This window comes from Hevea brasiliensis, chromosome 10 (genome assembly GCF_030052815.1).
Source record: "Hevea brasiliensis isolate MT/VB/25A 57/8 chromosome 10, ASM3005281v1, whole genome shotgun sequence".
Lineage (NCBI taxonomy): Eukaryota > Viridiplantae > Streptophyta > Magnoliopsida > Malpighiales > Euphorbiaceae > Hevea > Hevea brasiliensis.
Window position 1 is genome coordinate 1,997,455 of NC_079502.1, and position 15,448 is coordinate 2,012,902.

General features: G+C 36.0%; 2 protein-coding genes and 1 long non-coding RNA gene across 6 annotated transcripts; 1 reads left to right on the forward strand and 2 right to left on the reverse strand.

Annotated features, from left to right (window-relative positions):
• Nucleotides 1–544: 544 nt before the first annotated feature.
• Nucleotides 545–6,567, reverse strand: LOC110635387 (uncharacterized). 4 transcript variants are annotated; one of them, XR_009140546.1, is made up of 5 exons: nucleotides 6,269–6,544; nucleotides 2,259–2,436; nucleotides 1,418–1,536; nucleotides 979–1,324; nucleotides 545–826 (listed from the first exon to the last, which is right to left on the reverse strand). It is a non-coding gene; the product is annotated as an uncharacterized LOC110635387 (long non-coding RNA). The 4 variants fall into 4 exon arrangements; XR_002491142.2 differs by having other exon boundaries at nucleotides 545–1,324; nucleotides 6,478–6,567; XR_002491143.2 differs by having other exon boundaries at nucleotides 545–1,324; nucleotides 6,269–6,541.
• Nucleotides 6,568–7,029: 462 nt separating this feature from the next.
• Nucleotides 7,030–8,721, forward strand: LOC110635380 (uncharacterized). Its single transcript, XM_021784686.2, has 3 exons — nucleotides 7,030–7,206; nucleotides 7,640–7,796; nucleotides 8,420–8,721. The coding sequence occupies exons 1-3, from the start codon at nucleotides 7,204–7,206 to the stop codon at nucleotides 8,464–8,466; spliced, it is 207 nt and encodes a 68-aa protein (XP_021640378.1). The 5' UTR covers nucleotides 7,030–7,203; the 3' UTR covers nucleotides 8,467–8,721.
• Nucleotides 8,722–9,526: 805 nt separating this feature from the next.
• LOC110635379 (F-box only protein 6) lies at nucleotides 9,527–15,293 on the reverse strand. Its single transcript, XM_021784685.2, has 2 exons — nucleotides 14,993–15,293; nucleotides 9,527–10,983 (listed from the first exon to the last, which is right to left on the reverse strand). The coding sequence occupies exons 1-2, from the start codon at nucleotides 15,148–15,150 to the stop codon at nucleotides 9,738–9,740; spliced, it is 1,404 nt and encodes a 467-aa protein (XP_021640377.2). The 5' UTR covers nucleotides 15,151–15,293; the 3' UTR covers nucleotides 9,527–9,737.
• Nucleotides 15,294–15,448: the final 155 nt, after the last annotated feature.

A 15,448-nucleotide genomic window follows, 5' to 3' on the forward strand; every position in this document is an offset into this window, starting at 1 on the left:
GGAAAAAGGGGAAAGGGAAACAAAATGATGATTTGCATTCTTCAATTTTTGGTCTGCAGATGTCCTAGAATACACGGAACAAAGTCTACATAGAAATGGGTGGTCTAAATAGCCAAGCCAATTATGTCCAACATTTTCAACACCAGGTAGGGACTGGACAACTGAACTGCTAGAACCATCAACAATTATAATGTCACACAGCTATCCCAAGGGAAAACAGGATTTTTACTGTGAACTGTGCAGAAAAATTGATCTATCTGAAATAATATTCCTGCCTTTGCCTGATGTTTGGGACCTTCCAATTCATTTATTTTTCTAATTCTCTTAGAAGCTTTTATTTTGGATATTGATGCAGAATTGATTTTAAATAGAGTTAGCAAAAAATAATTAATATAGCCGATCCTAACTAATTTGAGATTAAGGCTTAGTTAGTTTTATTGTACTAGAGGTTTATTTCTATTTCTAAGTTCAAGCACATCAAAATGCTGATACAATCACAATTTGGTTTCATAGCTAGATAATACAGCAAGCAATCTACTAAAAGTTGAGAAAAGGGATGGATTTTAAATAATTAGATGAAAGAGAGACGCACTACGTGGCATTTGTGAGCAATACAGAGATGAAAGAAAGAAAGAAAGAAAGAAAGAAATAACCCTTTTTTTTTTCCTTTAACATGTGTCACAGTTGATAATTGACTTGGTACATGGCTGGCAAACAAAACACTCCAAGCAAATTGCGAGTCCCCCCAATGGATGATAAAAGAATCCATGAACGGACCTTTTTGAAACGTATGCAATGTAAATGGGTCCGCCAAGCTCATCACAATCTGCTGGCCAGGCAAATGGTTGTTTCAATCATTGTTGATTCAGTATAGGAAAAAAGTTAAGGGGAATAATAACACTTGAGTAGAGAAACAAAAACATCAGCTCCCCATATCATAATCCTAACATGCATCATCCCACTTAGATCAAAACCTACCGGGCCAATGTAAAAATCCAACGATAGAGGATAATCTCTAAAGTGGAGGTGGTCTGCCTGCTTGATGGGTCCTAGTTTCTTTTCTGTTGGTAAAACAAAGAAGGCAATTTACCATCTCCCAACAATTGGCCAGAGAATCATACATACGTCTCCAGTAAAAATCCTCAATTAATAAAAGTGCTTGTTATTCTTTGAAAAAATGTAATTGCTTGTACTGCAAATAGGACAAAATGAATTTGACAATTGAAAATTATTGAGGGACCATTTATGGCACAAAGCCACCAACTGGCTCCAGGCGTTCAGGTTGAAGAACCACGGAGTCATGAACTTTCTCCTAACTTTTTTCCTGTTAAAAGAATTTGTATAAAAGCAAAAACTAAATAGAGGATCCTAACAATAATGAGAAACAACTATGACAAATTATAAAAAGGAATCTTACAGTGCATCTGCACAGTGTCCCTCATTAGTTCTACAAAACAAAAGCTCTGTACAACATTGACTTCACAGTTGATGACAAAACTGAGCTTCAACAATGCTTCTAGACCTTTATTTGGAACCCTGTAAAGCCAAACATCAAACAGTTCTAAGATTCTTATATGCAGAAAGATTCGACTGAGTTTCAATAACTATCCCAGAATTGTGAAAATTCCTGAAAATCTCTAAACCATAGGCCCCTCCTCCAAAAGAAAAAACTTTTAACTGAAACGAGAGATGAAAAAACAACATTTGATTAAGCCTTACATATGAATCTCAGCAGAGAGAATACTAGCAAGATTTTCTAAAAATTAAAATGGAAGCCTCATTAGAAAAAATTTAAAAGCAGAAGGGACCAAAAGCCAGTAAGAAATAGGACTCTTAAAACCACCAAAGATAGCACATAATGACGACTCCACATTAAAACTTCTGACATGAGGTCTGGCAAGCACATAATGGCAATACCTGTACCAGTTGACCAAGTGATGTTTTTCCCCTCTTCCCTAAATTGACTAACTTAAGCCTTCTAACCATATTAACACCATTTCAAAATCAAGCATCCCTCAGGGAAGCCATTGACCATTGGATCAACAACTCCAAAAAAAAAAAAAAGGAAAAATAAACTGAATCAATCAATTCTTGCCAGAAGCCTCAACTGAAAAGGGAAAACAGATCCATATTATCAATGGATTGCAAAAGTAAAACCTCCAAACTTTATCTTCTATTTCTAGCAATAGAACATGAAAAGTGCAGTGTTTAATAAGAGCTATAAATTTCAATCAAGTGAGGAGAAAAAAATGAGAAACCTGCAAATGTCCTGAAATATCCTCTCATGCCTCCTTAAGCGCTTTAATTAATATTGTAATCATGCACTCAGTCCAAATCTATTTGCCTAGTGTTGCATTGCATGTACTGCCACTCTTTATACCACCTCCTTGTTCTGCCGGATTTAACAAAGAAACTGGTGCATAAAAGTGCTCTGAGCTAAAAATTTACAAATAATTAGGGATTATGACATGGAATCAAATAAAGTGGAAAAACTAAGGCAGTAAGAAAATGGAAATTGAGATAATATCATAAGAAGCATTTTGCAAACTAATAATCACCTCAAACACAACTCAACTCAACTCAACTCAACTAAGCCTTTATCCCAAAAATTTGGGGTCGGCTATATGGATTCGCTTTTTCCACTCTGAACGATTTTGGGTTAAATCCTCAGAAATGTTTAATGCTTCTAAGTCATGTTGTACTACTCTCCTCCAAGTTAATTTAGGTCTACCCCTTTTTTTCTTTCTATCCTCTAACCTAATGTGCTCTACTTGTCTAACTGGAGCCTCCGTATGTCTACGCTTCACATGACCAAACCACCTCAATCTCTCTTCTCTCAACTTATCTTCAATTGGCACCACTCCTACCTTTTCTCTAATACTCTCATTACGGACTTTATCTAGTCTAGTATGGCCACTCATCCACCTTAACATTCTCATCTCTGCAACTCTTATCTTAGATGCATACGACTCTTTCCAACACTCACTACCATATAACATAAAAATTTTCCTTTTAATTTATTGGGAATCTTACGATCACATAAAACTCCGTGCACGTCTCCACTTCAACCATCCGGCTTTAATCCTATGACTAACATCCTCCTCACATCCCCATCTACTTGAAGGTGAGCCTAGATATTTAAAGTGATTACTTTGGGACACTCCATTCAAACTAACTCCTTCCCTATCACCTGGCCTTCACTGAACTTGCAATGCATGTATTCTGTCTTCGTTCTACTTAACTTAAAACCCTTTGACTCTAGAGTACTTCTCCAAAGTTCTAGCTTCCTATTGACTCATTCTCGTGTCTCATCTATCAGAACAATATCATCCGCAAACATCATGCACCAAGGAATACTCTCTTGTATATGTTTCGTCAGTTCATCTAAAACTAATGTAAAAAGGTAAGGGCTTATGGCTGATCCTTGGTGTAATCCAATTGAGATCGGAAAATCACTTGTGTCACCTCCCACTGTGCGCACAATAGTAGTTGCTCCTTCATACATATCTTTCAATACTTGTATGTACCTAATAGATACCCTCTTTTGTTCTAACACATTCCATAAGACCTCTCTTGGAACACTATCATAAGCCTTCTCCAAATCAATAAAAACCATGTGTAGATCTTTCTTCACATCTCTATATTTCTCCATCAAGCTTCTATTGAGAAAGATCGACCGGGCATGAAACCAAATTGATTGAGAGAGATAGAAGTATCATGACGTAGTCGATGCTCCACAACTCTCTCCCACAACTTCATAGTATGGCTCATGAGTTTAATTCCCCTATAGTTTGAGCAACTCTGTATGTCTCCTTTATTTTTAAAAATAGGTACTAAAATACTCTTCCTCCATTCATCAGGCATTTTCTTTGAGTTTAGAATCTTATTAAATAATTTAGTTAACCATGCCACTCCCATATCTCCCAAATACTTCCACACTTCAATTGGTATTTCATCGGGTCCACAGGCTTTACCCACTTTCATTCTCTTAAGTGCTTCCTTTACTTCTAAAGATCGAATCCTTCTGGTATAATTTACATTCTTTTCTATTGTTCTATAATCTATATTCATGCTATTACCATTTTGACTATTATTAAAGAGATCATTAAAATAATTTCTCCATCTTTCTTTAATGTCCTCATCTTTTACCAACACTTTTCCTTCTTTATCCTTAATGCACCTAACTTGATTGAGTTCTTGACATTTCCTGTCTCTACTCCTTGATTATCTATAAATATCTTTCTCCCCTTCTTTAGTTCCAAGTTTCTTATATAACTTTTCAAAGGCGCTCTTGCTTGACTAATTTTGCTTCTTTCTTTGCTATCTTATACTGTTCATATGCCTCATTATTATCACATTTAGGTAATTTCTTATACCATTCCCTTTTTCTCTTCTTTGTACTTCCTCATTCCACCACCATCTCTCTTTTGAGGGTGGTCCATGTCCTTTAGACTCTCCAAGTACTTTTCTAACTACTTCTCTAATCTTTGATGCCATCTGTATCCACATATCATTGGCCTCCATATCTAGCTTCCATACTTCGGACTCGAGAAGCTCATTTTGAACTTCACTTGCTTTACTCCTTTGAACTCCCACCACTTTGTTCGAGCTACACTATTTCTTCTAACCTTACTTGAATTGTTCCTAAACTTGACATCCAAGACCACCAACCTATGTTGACTTGTTAAAGCCTCCTGGAATGACCTTGCAATCCTTGCATGGAGCTCTATTTGTCTTCTGGTTAAGAGGAAGTCGATTTGGCTTCTATGTTGCCCACTTTTGAAAGTCACTAAATGTGACTCTCTTTTATAAAGTAGGTATTTGCTAGTATTAGGTCGTATGCCATAGCAAAATCCAGGATGCTTTTTCCTCCTCATTTCAAAACCAAAACCTCCATGAACATTCTCATAACCTTGCCTATCACTTCCTACATGTCCATTCAAATCTCCACCAATGAAAACATTCTCTTCATTCGGTATGCTTTGCATTAAATCATCCATATCTTCCTAAAATCTTTGTTTACTCTCTAGTCCTATTTGTGGGGCATAAGCACTAACTATATTTATTGTTTCTCCTTCTAGTACTAGCTTTACTAGTATAATTTTATCTCCTACTCTTTTCACCTTTCAATGTTCTGTCTATGATTATACCCACTCGTTCTTATTTCTCTCCTTTCCTTACCCACTTCCTTACTTTTCTCTCCTACCCATTTAGTCTCTGAATGCAAGCAATATTCACCCTTCTCTTTTCCAAGGTATCCACAAGCTCCATCAATTTTCCTGTAAGTGATCCAACATTCCAAGTACCAACCCTGATCCTCCTCCTATCCTGCTCCTTCCTAATTGGTCTCCTTCTATGATATCTTCTATTGTTTTCTATATCTATCTTGTGTTCTGTTCCACTATTTGTTCTATTATCTGTCCTATGGACTAACTTCTTTACCCACACATGATGTGGGAACCCTTGCTCACTTAACACCACACCGAACGCCCTACACCCTTGCATATTTATCACTACACCCGATGTAGCGTCGTTAGTAGAGGACGCCCCAACGTTTATATCATTTGAATCCATATCATAGGGTGTGACGAAATTTTTACGCTGGTTGTCACCTACCGCAACCCTCCTCCTTTATCCGGGCTTGGGACCGGCTAAGCGCAAACTACTTAGGCGGAGTTAATAATCACCTCAAACACAATCTCAATAAATTGAGCAAAACTACAGACATTGAGATGGGCGTTCCTAAAAAATTTTACATGAAACCCTTAAAACATTAAGTCCTCAGTTTTCATGTGCTTGTTTGGCGAGGTTCAAAAGTTGGCTTGAACAAACAGCATTGCCACATTCATTAGTATCCTCTTCCCCTTCCTTCCAGATTCCAGAACTACCAAACTCATGCAAAAAGACTAAGAGCCTGTTTTGAATAGTGGTTCAAACACACCTTTTATAAAACCACCATTTTAAGTATCATTTAAAAAGTAATTTAAAAAGAAAAATTAGCTATTTTATAGTTCATATAACATATTAAATTTAACTTAAAACCAAATTTTAATAGCATTTAACTAAAATATTTAAAGAGTTGTTTCTCAACATCAATGACAAGAAGAAATGGTACAAACAGCTAATGAATCAGAAGCACAGAAATGGTACAAAAAATCTGGACAATTTATCCTAGCACATAGGTCCCGCAGTGGGCCTTCAACGTTTGCCAATGGAACGCAAATTTTTATCACTTTTATGCACTCTTAGTTATAGCAATTTCAGATACCTTTCTTGAAAGGCGAAGAATGATCCAAATTTTTTGCTTCCACATTCAAGAAACTTACTTCCCAATTTACAACCAACAATTCCCAATTCAAGTTGAAGAATGAAAATCCGAGATTAACACTAATACTATATCTTGAGGAGAGACGACTAGTTATGAAGGAAGTAATTCAAATAATCTCAACAACAACAAAACAAAATGTTAATCGAAACCTGAACAGAACTGCGAAATGTGATTGTGATGGAGAAATAGAACGCCACCATTATGGCGTTGTGCCTTGGGCTGAGAGGAACCGATTAGTGTTTGGAGAAGGATTTTTTTTGGGCTCTATGGTCCAGAAGCGATGAACAGAGAAGGTGTACGTTTGGTTACAGGCCCAGGTACTCAACTAGGCCTAGACTAAGTGTTGAAACCAACATAAATATTTAATTTAAAAATTATTAATTTTTTTTTTATATAAAATTAAATTTATATTAATTTCACTAATAATTTTACTCAAAGATTTTTTTAATAAAGAAATTGAGAAAGAGAATTTAAATAACATATATTTAATTAGTAAATTACAGAGGAGACCGCGTCTCACCGGCTCCACTTCAACCGATATAATTAATCCGTCAGTCCACACATCCCATTACTATCCGACGCGTGTTCCTTTCACATGTATAGCCAATCACATCGATGGCTGTGACGCTACTCTCCGGCACTCTATCAAGTTTTCTTTTTTTTTTTTTTTTTTTTTTTTTGGTTCGTTTGGTTGAGGATTGCTATAAAAAAAAAGCAAGGGGAGAAATTGGTCTAGTCTTCAGATTATCAGGCACAGATCGGAACTCGGTAGACAGCGAGTGGAAGAGCGAATTCGCCGGAGAGGGAAGAAACGGTATCAATCTCTAATATCGCATTAAGTTTTCTAGCTCCGGCTACCAGATCTCCCCGTAACCATGGTAAATTTCGCAGATTTGCTTATTAATTTTTCAATTTCCGTTTGGTTTTGACCTTGATCCTGTCATTGTTTAGCTTGAGAAGATCCTGTTGATATTTAGTTCTACTATAGGATCATATTCGTCGTTGATATACCTTAGACCTGAAAATTCGATTATTGATGATAAAATCGATCTTATCTGTGTTATTTTTTTTTCCCTAAAATTTGCCATTTTTCGTTTGTGATATAATTCTTGCTGCAAATTTTTATGTTGTTCATGGATAAGGTGATTAACATGAATTTTAGTTATTTCTATTGGAAGCGGTTTTTTTTTTAAAGAAAAATACTGTGATTGATTTAAGAGTTCGTTCCTGCTTGCGTTTTGATAAACTCATTTATGGGTAACGATGGTAGATTGTACTTAATTTTATGGGTATTGTTTGTTGTTTATCTAGACTACATCAAGGCGCCTTGCTGATAGGAAAGTTGAGAAGTTCGAGAAGAACATTACTAAGAGAGGAGCTGTTCCTGAAACAACTACTAAAAAGGGAAAGGACTATCCTGTTGGCCCTGTTCTCCTTGGATTCTTCATATTTGTTGTCATTGGATCATGTAAGGCTATTGAAAGTTAATTACTTTCTTCACCATCTATTTATGTTTTCATTGGCTTGTTATAATTTTCTTTCAAATTCTTAATCCTTCTGGCGACTTCGCTGAAGCTTAAATTATTAGATGTAAGAAAGGTTTTATTATATTAAGACTTAACACTTAGATGAGTGTGATTTGTCAAATGGTACGACTATGGCTAGATTCAACATAATTCCTGTAGTTTGTCTGCTTTGACAAGTGGGTTCCATATTGGGTTTTCTACCATGCAATGTCTCACATAGCTGAAAGATTTGAATTTGGAACTAAAGATTGCCATTGGAAAGTGTAGAGAAAAATTCTGCATTCTAGTACCAAATGGTCATATCTACAATTTATCAAATCAAAAAATGAGCAAGAGAAAACACATATAAATTTGTCCAATGAGGATTTCTTGGCAGTTGCTTCTGGTTTGCGAAAGTTTGAAAACTAGGGTGTCATTCCAATATGTTCATAAGAATTTCGAGATGCTCCATTTGGATCAAGATTTGCTAATAATAAAAGCTATTGCAAGATTACATATCTCTGTCCTTATTAACATGGTTGTTTCCATTGTTAATGATATCATTTTCATTTGATGTTTGTAACAGCTCTATTCCAGATAATACGGACAGCAACAAGTGGGGGCATGGCATAAATGTAGACAAAGACGTCGAGAAACGGAAAGATGATGTTAGTCTGTAGTTGATATATGAGAAATACTTTGATGACTTGTTATTCATGTTCTGAACTCTGTTATTTTCATAAAATTGTCCTTTCCTAATATGTTTCTATGAGGCATATGCATATATCGTCATTCCATTATACGATTGGGAATCCGACGTATATTTTTGTAACCCATCCTGTTAATCTTATTCTTTTGAGTTTACAATAAAACGAGAGGGTTTCAATATTTGATGAGTGACTTTCTGCAATTGCTTTATTCAATGTTAATGTTAGGAGATTCTTGCAAGGCATCAGATTTTGTGCTGAAATATTTTATGCACTGGCTTCCTTGCATTGGGAAGGCTCTAGTTCCAGCAGTTGATGTATTTCACGCTTTAAAATTATGATGGTATGCATCGGACTTGAATTTTCATCATTTTTTGTTATTCTATGCGATCCTTAAAATCCTTGCGGCAGCTAAGAAAAAGGTTACATTGAGGATACTTTTTAGTGTATGACTCACAGAAGAAAGCTGCAAGTGTAACAGAATGTCAGATCTGATGCCTGCAACCCTACATGTGTACAAAACTACGAATAAACACTTATAGAATCGTGATGCTGTAGCTGTATTTGGCGCCCGGAAGGCATATAAATCAAATAAACATTATGTTGCGTTTTGGTACCTACATTCAGCAGGATTCTATATGCTCGTTAACCTCGTTGCAATAACACGCATTTTCTCCTAGCTCCAGAGAAACATCTGCATTTTTTAATGATGAAAATACTACATGCAAGCCTGAAAGAATTGTGAATGGCATATACTGTAAAGCTTCACAACGTGAATTTGAATAAAATACCATGGGCCTCGAAGAACCATTTCTTCTCCTGTAATCTTCCAGCAGCCTTACAATGCATACTTGCGAGGATTTCTTGAAGCTTCATCTGACGGCAATTCTCAACAAAAAAGAAGCCATCAATGGCAATGGGAGGTTCATTTAATAGCTCCCGTCTCTTTGCGACGTAAAGAAATATAAACCACCTAGCTGAGCAGATTTAAAACATAGTCTTTCCCATTCATAGTTATTTTTTTTCAACAGGTTTGTACAATAATCCCACGGATCATCAGCTTCATTAAAATTAAAAAGAAAGTTGGCTGGAGAATTAGCAGCAACAGTTTGCAGCCAAGTGACTGACCATAATGCCAATAGTGAGTACCCAGCGCTAGCATGCAGACGCTGCTACAATGCACAAAGACAACATAAATCAAGCCGTAGCAGTAAGGCACGGGTAGAAGGCAGTGCCACATGCAATCCACTGCCGCTTTCTCCCTCGTGGTACCAAGCAACCAGGAACCTTAAGCCATTCCCTGGTCTTCACATTATAAGTAACCAGTCGGTTCATTTGTCTTGATCTCAATGACAACATAAGCAGACCTTTGTTGCCCAAGCAAGTCATCCTAACGTGCTTCCCGTAAAATTCCAAGCACCATATGTTTGGCATTCTGTCAACCTCCTTCCACAAGAGAGTCATCTTCTGCAGCTCCCATATGCACACACATGTAGCTGCGTTCTTTGTTAGCAATCCCGCAAGCATGATTTGGCCACCACACTCTGCAAGTGTGTGATCACTCAGATGGAGTGGGGCTGGTATTATAAATTGCTTCCATACCCCAGTTGCCATATTGTAGGACATTATCCCTTCAGGGTCTGAACGCATGAAATAGACGGTGCCATCAATGGAAACTGCTTGTGACCGAAAGTTCAATGATAGTGGTAGCTTAATATCGGAAGGCATGCTTCCTGGTCGAATCCAAGACTTCTTCACCGAGTCATAAACTTCATACTCTCCATCACAGCAAACCCATAGAATCTTATAGCCCCCACTGCTTGCATTTCCATTCAAAGTCATCCCCACAGCAATACGAGACCAGACCTTAACTGACCGGGGTGGCAACTCTTTGAAGGATTGAGTCAGAGGGTTGCAAACATAGAAGTTTCTGTGACCAATATCAATAAAGCACACCAGACCTCCTGATGAAGCAACAGGCAAGACAATCATTTTAGTGGGAAGAGAAGAAATTGTGGGGTGATGCCATTTCTTCAAGGAAGGATCATACATGGCTCCAGAATTCACATTTTCATGAGTTATGGTGTAAAACCAGGGATTAGCTTGTGGAACTTGGGCACAATGCTGAGAAAAGCTCTGAGAGTCCAGCAAAGCATTCCATTTTCGACAAACAGTGCGAAAGCGGAAAAATGTAGCAATAGGAAGTCTGGCAATGACAGCTTCAAAAAGGTCTTCTGGAAATTCTTTCCAAATTTCTTGCTCCATAACCTCAGCTGTATCAGTACTTCCAAGTAACTTTCCTCGGTTCCGCTCCTTTCTAGATTTCTTGGAAGGGGGAGGCTTGGAAGGCTCCAACATCTTGAAACTTCCAGATTTTCCAGCAGCCATCACAAGATCACAGTAATCATCTGCAGAACCATCATTGATATCAAGGACGCACCATCTGTTTAAGAAAAACAAGAAGATTTATATTTTCCTGACATGGAGTATGTATCCACTTAATGCATTTGACCAATATAATTTGGTAAAATCATTGCAAAAGATAAGCACACTGGTTCAGAATCACACAATATCAGACTTGAACAAGTTGTAAATTTAAAGTAGCTTTGTTAGTCCCATCAAATTACATGGTAAAACTAAAGCCTAAAACTTTTGTGAAAAATGAAAATATCTAATTCTACATCTGCAAAATAAAAGTGACAATAGAAATAGCAAATGCAGTCATAGATTACAGCTAGACTCGATTCTTCCACCACAAGAAATAATAAAACAAACAGTGCAAATACCAAAAAACATTTCTTCACTTATACTGACCCATGAAACCACATAATAAAGGAAAAGCAAAAAGGGCCCACTCTAAGCATAACCCTTGTACAAAGCAGATATATACAACTCACATATGGATATCATATAAATTTTAGAAGATTATGAAGCTGTTCAAAATCAAGATGGACAATTCCACTCATGCTTTGAATTGGTTTAGGACTAGGCGCAAACCCTCTTCTTTCTTTAGACTATGGCTCTCTGTTTTCCGAATATGGATTGAGCTTTTTATTAAGCAGGTGACATCACATAAACGTGCATAACTTAGCCAAATTATTGCAAACCAATAATGGAAGAACTTTAAATATAAAATATTTTTTGTAATAAACATTATAGTAGGAGATATGACATTAAGATGTTAAGAACAGAACTAAAATTCATATCAGATTAAAGCAACATACAGGATGATGAATTTTGAATCAGACAATTGGGAAAATCAACCATGGGGAATAAAAAAAAATGCAATGAGAATCCATGACTTTGAACAAATTCATTATTCCATGAAATCCCTCAAGATGAGAGATTTGAATTCCCAACTAGGAGGTGCAACATTGTGAAATCCCCCATTTTAAAGAATGGAGCATTTCATAATTTTTTAATACCAAAAATGTCCATCAATTCCATGGATTTGGAATGGATACCAAACAAGAAAGAATCTCTACCAGTATTCCATGATCACCACAGGAAAGAGTGCATGATAAATTCATTGGATCAATTACTATGATCTAAAAACAACAATAATTCAAAACAATTCTCACCATCTTCATCTTATATATGTTTGTGTATGTATGTGTATAATACAAGGTGATAAACTCACATCAGAAAGAATTTTACATGGACCTTCAGGCCAAATAAAATATTAAGTTCCCCAAGGAAAACAACTTTTAGATGACTTCAACTATACCAGCATTGACCAAAACAGCATCATTCAGGCTTCTGTTCTCTAACAAGCTATTAGCCCAAGCATAATTACCATGTTGCAATATTCACAGCACCCTGACCCAGATTAGAAGACATGGCTGTATGAAGCAATAATTGTTACAAAAGATATCATGATGAAAGAAATGATATCAATCATGAGTTTCTTCGAGAAGACATCATTCTTTGTTCCATGAGCACTATTGTAGAATCTTACAATTCTCGATTCGAATCTTACAATTAGATTTCCCGTCCTAATGATTCAAATATATAGGGTGTCAAGAGTCCCACATTGAAAAGAAAAAAGAAATTCATAGTGCTTATAAGGATGGAAGATCAACTAACTAATTGGTTAGTTCTAACCTTTTAGCAATGGTTAGTCCAAGCCCAAGTAAACCCATCTCGCATGTCACAAACTCTTGTCTCAGTCCGTTCACTCGTCTCTCTCGTTCAATTTAAGTTTGTAATATGAGGTGAATCTCAAATGTATCTAAATCTTAACTGAATCTTACGACTTGATAGTGAATCAAATGAATCGATATGAATCTACCGACTTGGTCGATTCCTTTTTTAGAGGGTTGTTAGACCCTATAGCTTCAAATTTTAATATTTCACTTCATTTTTTGCTATGAAAAGTGAACATAAAACCTTTACTTAGCTATTTTTTCTTCTACTAGCTATTCTTTTCCCTCTCCCTCTCCCTCTTATTTCGTTTTTTTTTCTTTCTTAAATATACTTCTCTAATTATAGTTGTCAAATTATGACATTTTATATTAATATATTCTAACCTTTTAATTTAACCCATTATCATTTTTTATTATTAATTATTTGTTCAAATTTAAATGGGAGTTTCAGCACATGTACAATGATAATCATTATCTACAATTCAAGAGTTCATAATTTATAACGTAAAACCACATAACAAATAAGAATATTTTATTCTATTATAAAACATCCTTCACATTAGTTAAATGATAATTCTATTTATTTATCAAAAGATGTCATCGTATTTTTTTTTTTTTACCTATGTTTTAGAACATATATTATTTTTAAATAATTTTTTGAGAATTTTTAAGATTCGATTCTCGACTCATGAAATTAAAATTTTGATTCTTGATTCGAATCTCAATTTGATAATTATGGCCATAAGTTGTAGCTTGAAATTATTGAAAAGGAAAAAAAGACAGGAAATAGGTTTGACTCACTTATAAATAAAGTCTGAAGTTGTTAGATTTACAATTGAGAAATCCCCAAAAATAACATCTGAATAAATCCTTGATCTTCATATTTATGAAAATGATAAAACTGGCACAATCAATTGAAGCCAAAGGAACTATCTCTAGGGGGAAGCATCAATACCCACACTTCAAATTCCATTTCATCAGCTCCAATAACAATTGTTACACAAAGTACAGAGCCAAGGAGAGCATTTTATCATCCATCCAAAGATTAACCACTAAAAATGGAATCTAACCATAGCACTAGCTGCTCCTCAATGAAAGAAGATGCACATATGCATGCACACAACCAAACACAAAGAGACACAAAATCTTGGAAGCAGAAAGCATTGGTACTTGATATTTTGTGAATTAGCTATAAGGAACTACTTTGCCACCATATGTGCATCTGCATTAGTGATAAATAAACAAAGGAGATCATGTAAAAAATTTGTGTTCCAAAGACAATTCTTTTTACATGCATTAAGATTGACTCAAAGCACTTGACGAATGAATAAGACAGGATTTAAGTGCAATAATTCATGGCTATATAACATATCCAGGATTTATCTCCTACAAACAGTATATTGAATCTCTTCTTTCTTTGTTTTTCCCTTTGGGAGGCAATGATAACCCATTTTATGCATGACTTTCTAAAGCATTAAAAACTAGCAAAAAGATTTGACACCAAAGATCCAATGTTCATAATCTATAATAGCATAATGCTGTGAAGTATGGACAGCATGTACCAGTTATTTAACTATAGCCATAAATTTGACCATCTATAAAACACAACAATTAATGAACAGGGTTTAAGCTGATCACCGTGATATTTAAAAAAATCAGCATAAAGCAATGAGATTCGATAACCTTCCCTAAAGAATTGTGGGGGAAATAAGCAAAAATAAAATTAAGAAGAAAACATGAACTAGAGAATGAAACACAATTAACACCCACATGATGACATTTATCTACAAATAATAGGGATAAAAAATTCTAAAACTAACCAATTTGATAGCCAAGATATCTAATTAAGCTGACACGGTCCTTAAGACCATCAAATACAGTGAAACTTGAATTTCCTTGCAGATTAAAAAGAAAAGAAAGGGAAAAAATAATTGGAAGAAATGGCAATGTCATAGTCTCATAGATCATCCCGGGAAATTAAAATAAAAAAAACTCCAATAAAAAAAAAAGCAAGAAGAAGAAGAACTACAAGCACTAAAATCGCATTGCGTGACAGAACACGGCAAGGCAAGTCACAAAGGTCACCTAACTTACCAAACAAAAAAAGGAACACACTAAAAGATGATGACTGATAACAACAACAGAAAAACTAAAAATCAGAAAACGAAACAAAAAAAAAAAGGAAGAAACAACCAAATTCAAGTTCAGGTCACCGAGAAAACAGTAAACACTACGAAACAGGAGATAATCGAGAAATGAAAGAGATCTATAGACAGAGAAAGAGAAGTAGGCGAAGGAAAAACAAACCTGTGGTGATTGTCATCGCGCCGGTGGTATTGGAGTTGAAGAAAAGGCTGCTGGTGGCGGTGGAAAGGAGGAGAAGGAGGAGGAGGAGAGCCATGGCGATTCAAGAGGTCTTGAAGCTGAGCAATAAGCTGCCTAAGCATGGCAAGCTCTTCTTCCATGCTCCGGAAGAAGCAAGGCTGAGGGAGGAGGAGGACAGAGGCCACTTTCTCCGCCTCTAAAAAGAAACCCACCAACCCAATCAAACCTGAGACACCCTGCGAGAGAGAGGCCAAGTCCCTTTCCCCTGTCTCTTCTGCCTCTTTCCTTCTTCTTTTCTCTCTATATATCCTTTACCCAATGGCCTTTTGCCACGTCGGATAACGACAGTATTAAACAACTTTAAGCTACATCCATGGAGTACGTAATCCTTCTCTCACACCATATAAAACTCATTTTCCCTCAAACTAAAGAATAATT

Bases quoted from the DNA above. Each gene is read 5' to 3' on its own strand.
- LOC110635379 (XM_021784685.2), bottom strand. From the start codon at position 15,150: ATGGAAGAAGAGCTTGCCATGCTTAGGCAGCTTATTGCTCAGCTTCAA. The intron at 10,984-14,992 runs GTTTGTTTTTCC...TTTCTTAAACAG, and splicing joins CGCGATGACAATCACCACAG to ATGGTGCGTCCTTGATATCA.
- LOC110635380 (XM_021784686.2), top strand. The intron at 7,797-8,419 runs GTAAGGCTATTG...TGTTTGTAACAG, and splicing joins ATTTGTTGTCATTGGATCAT to CTCTATTCCAGATAATACGG.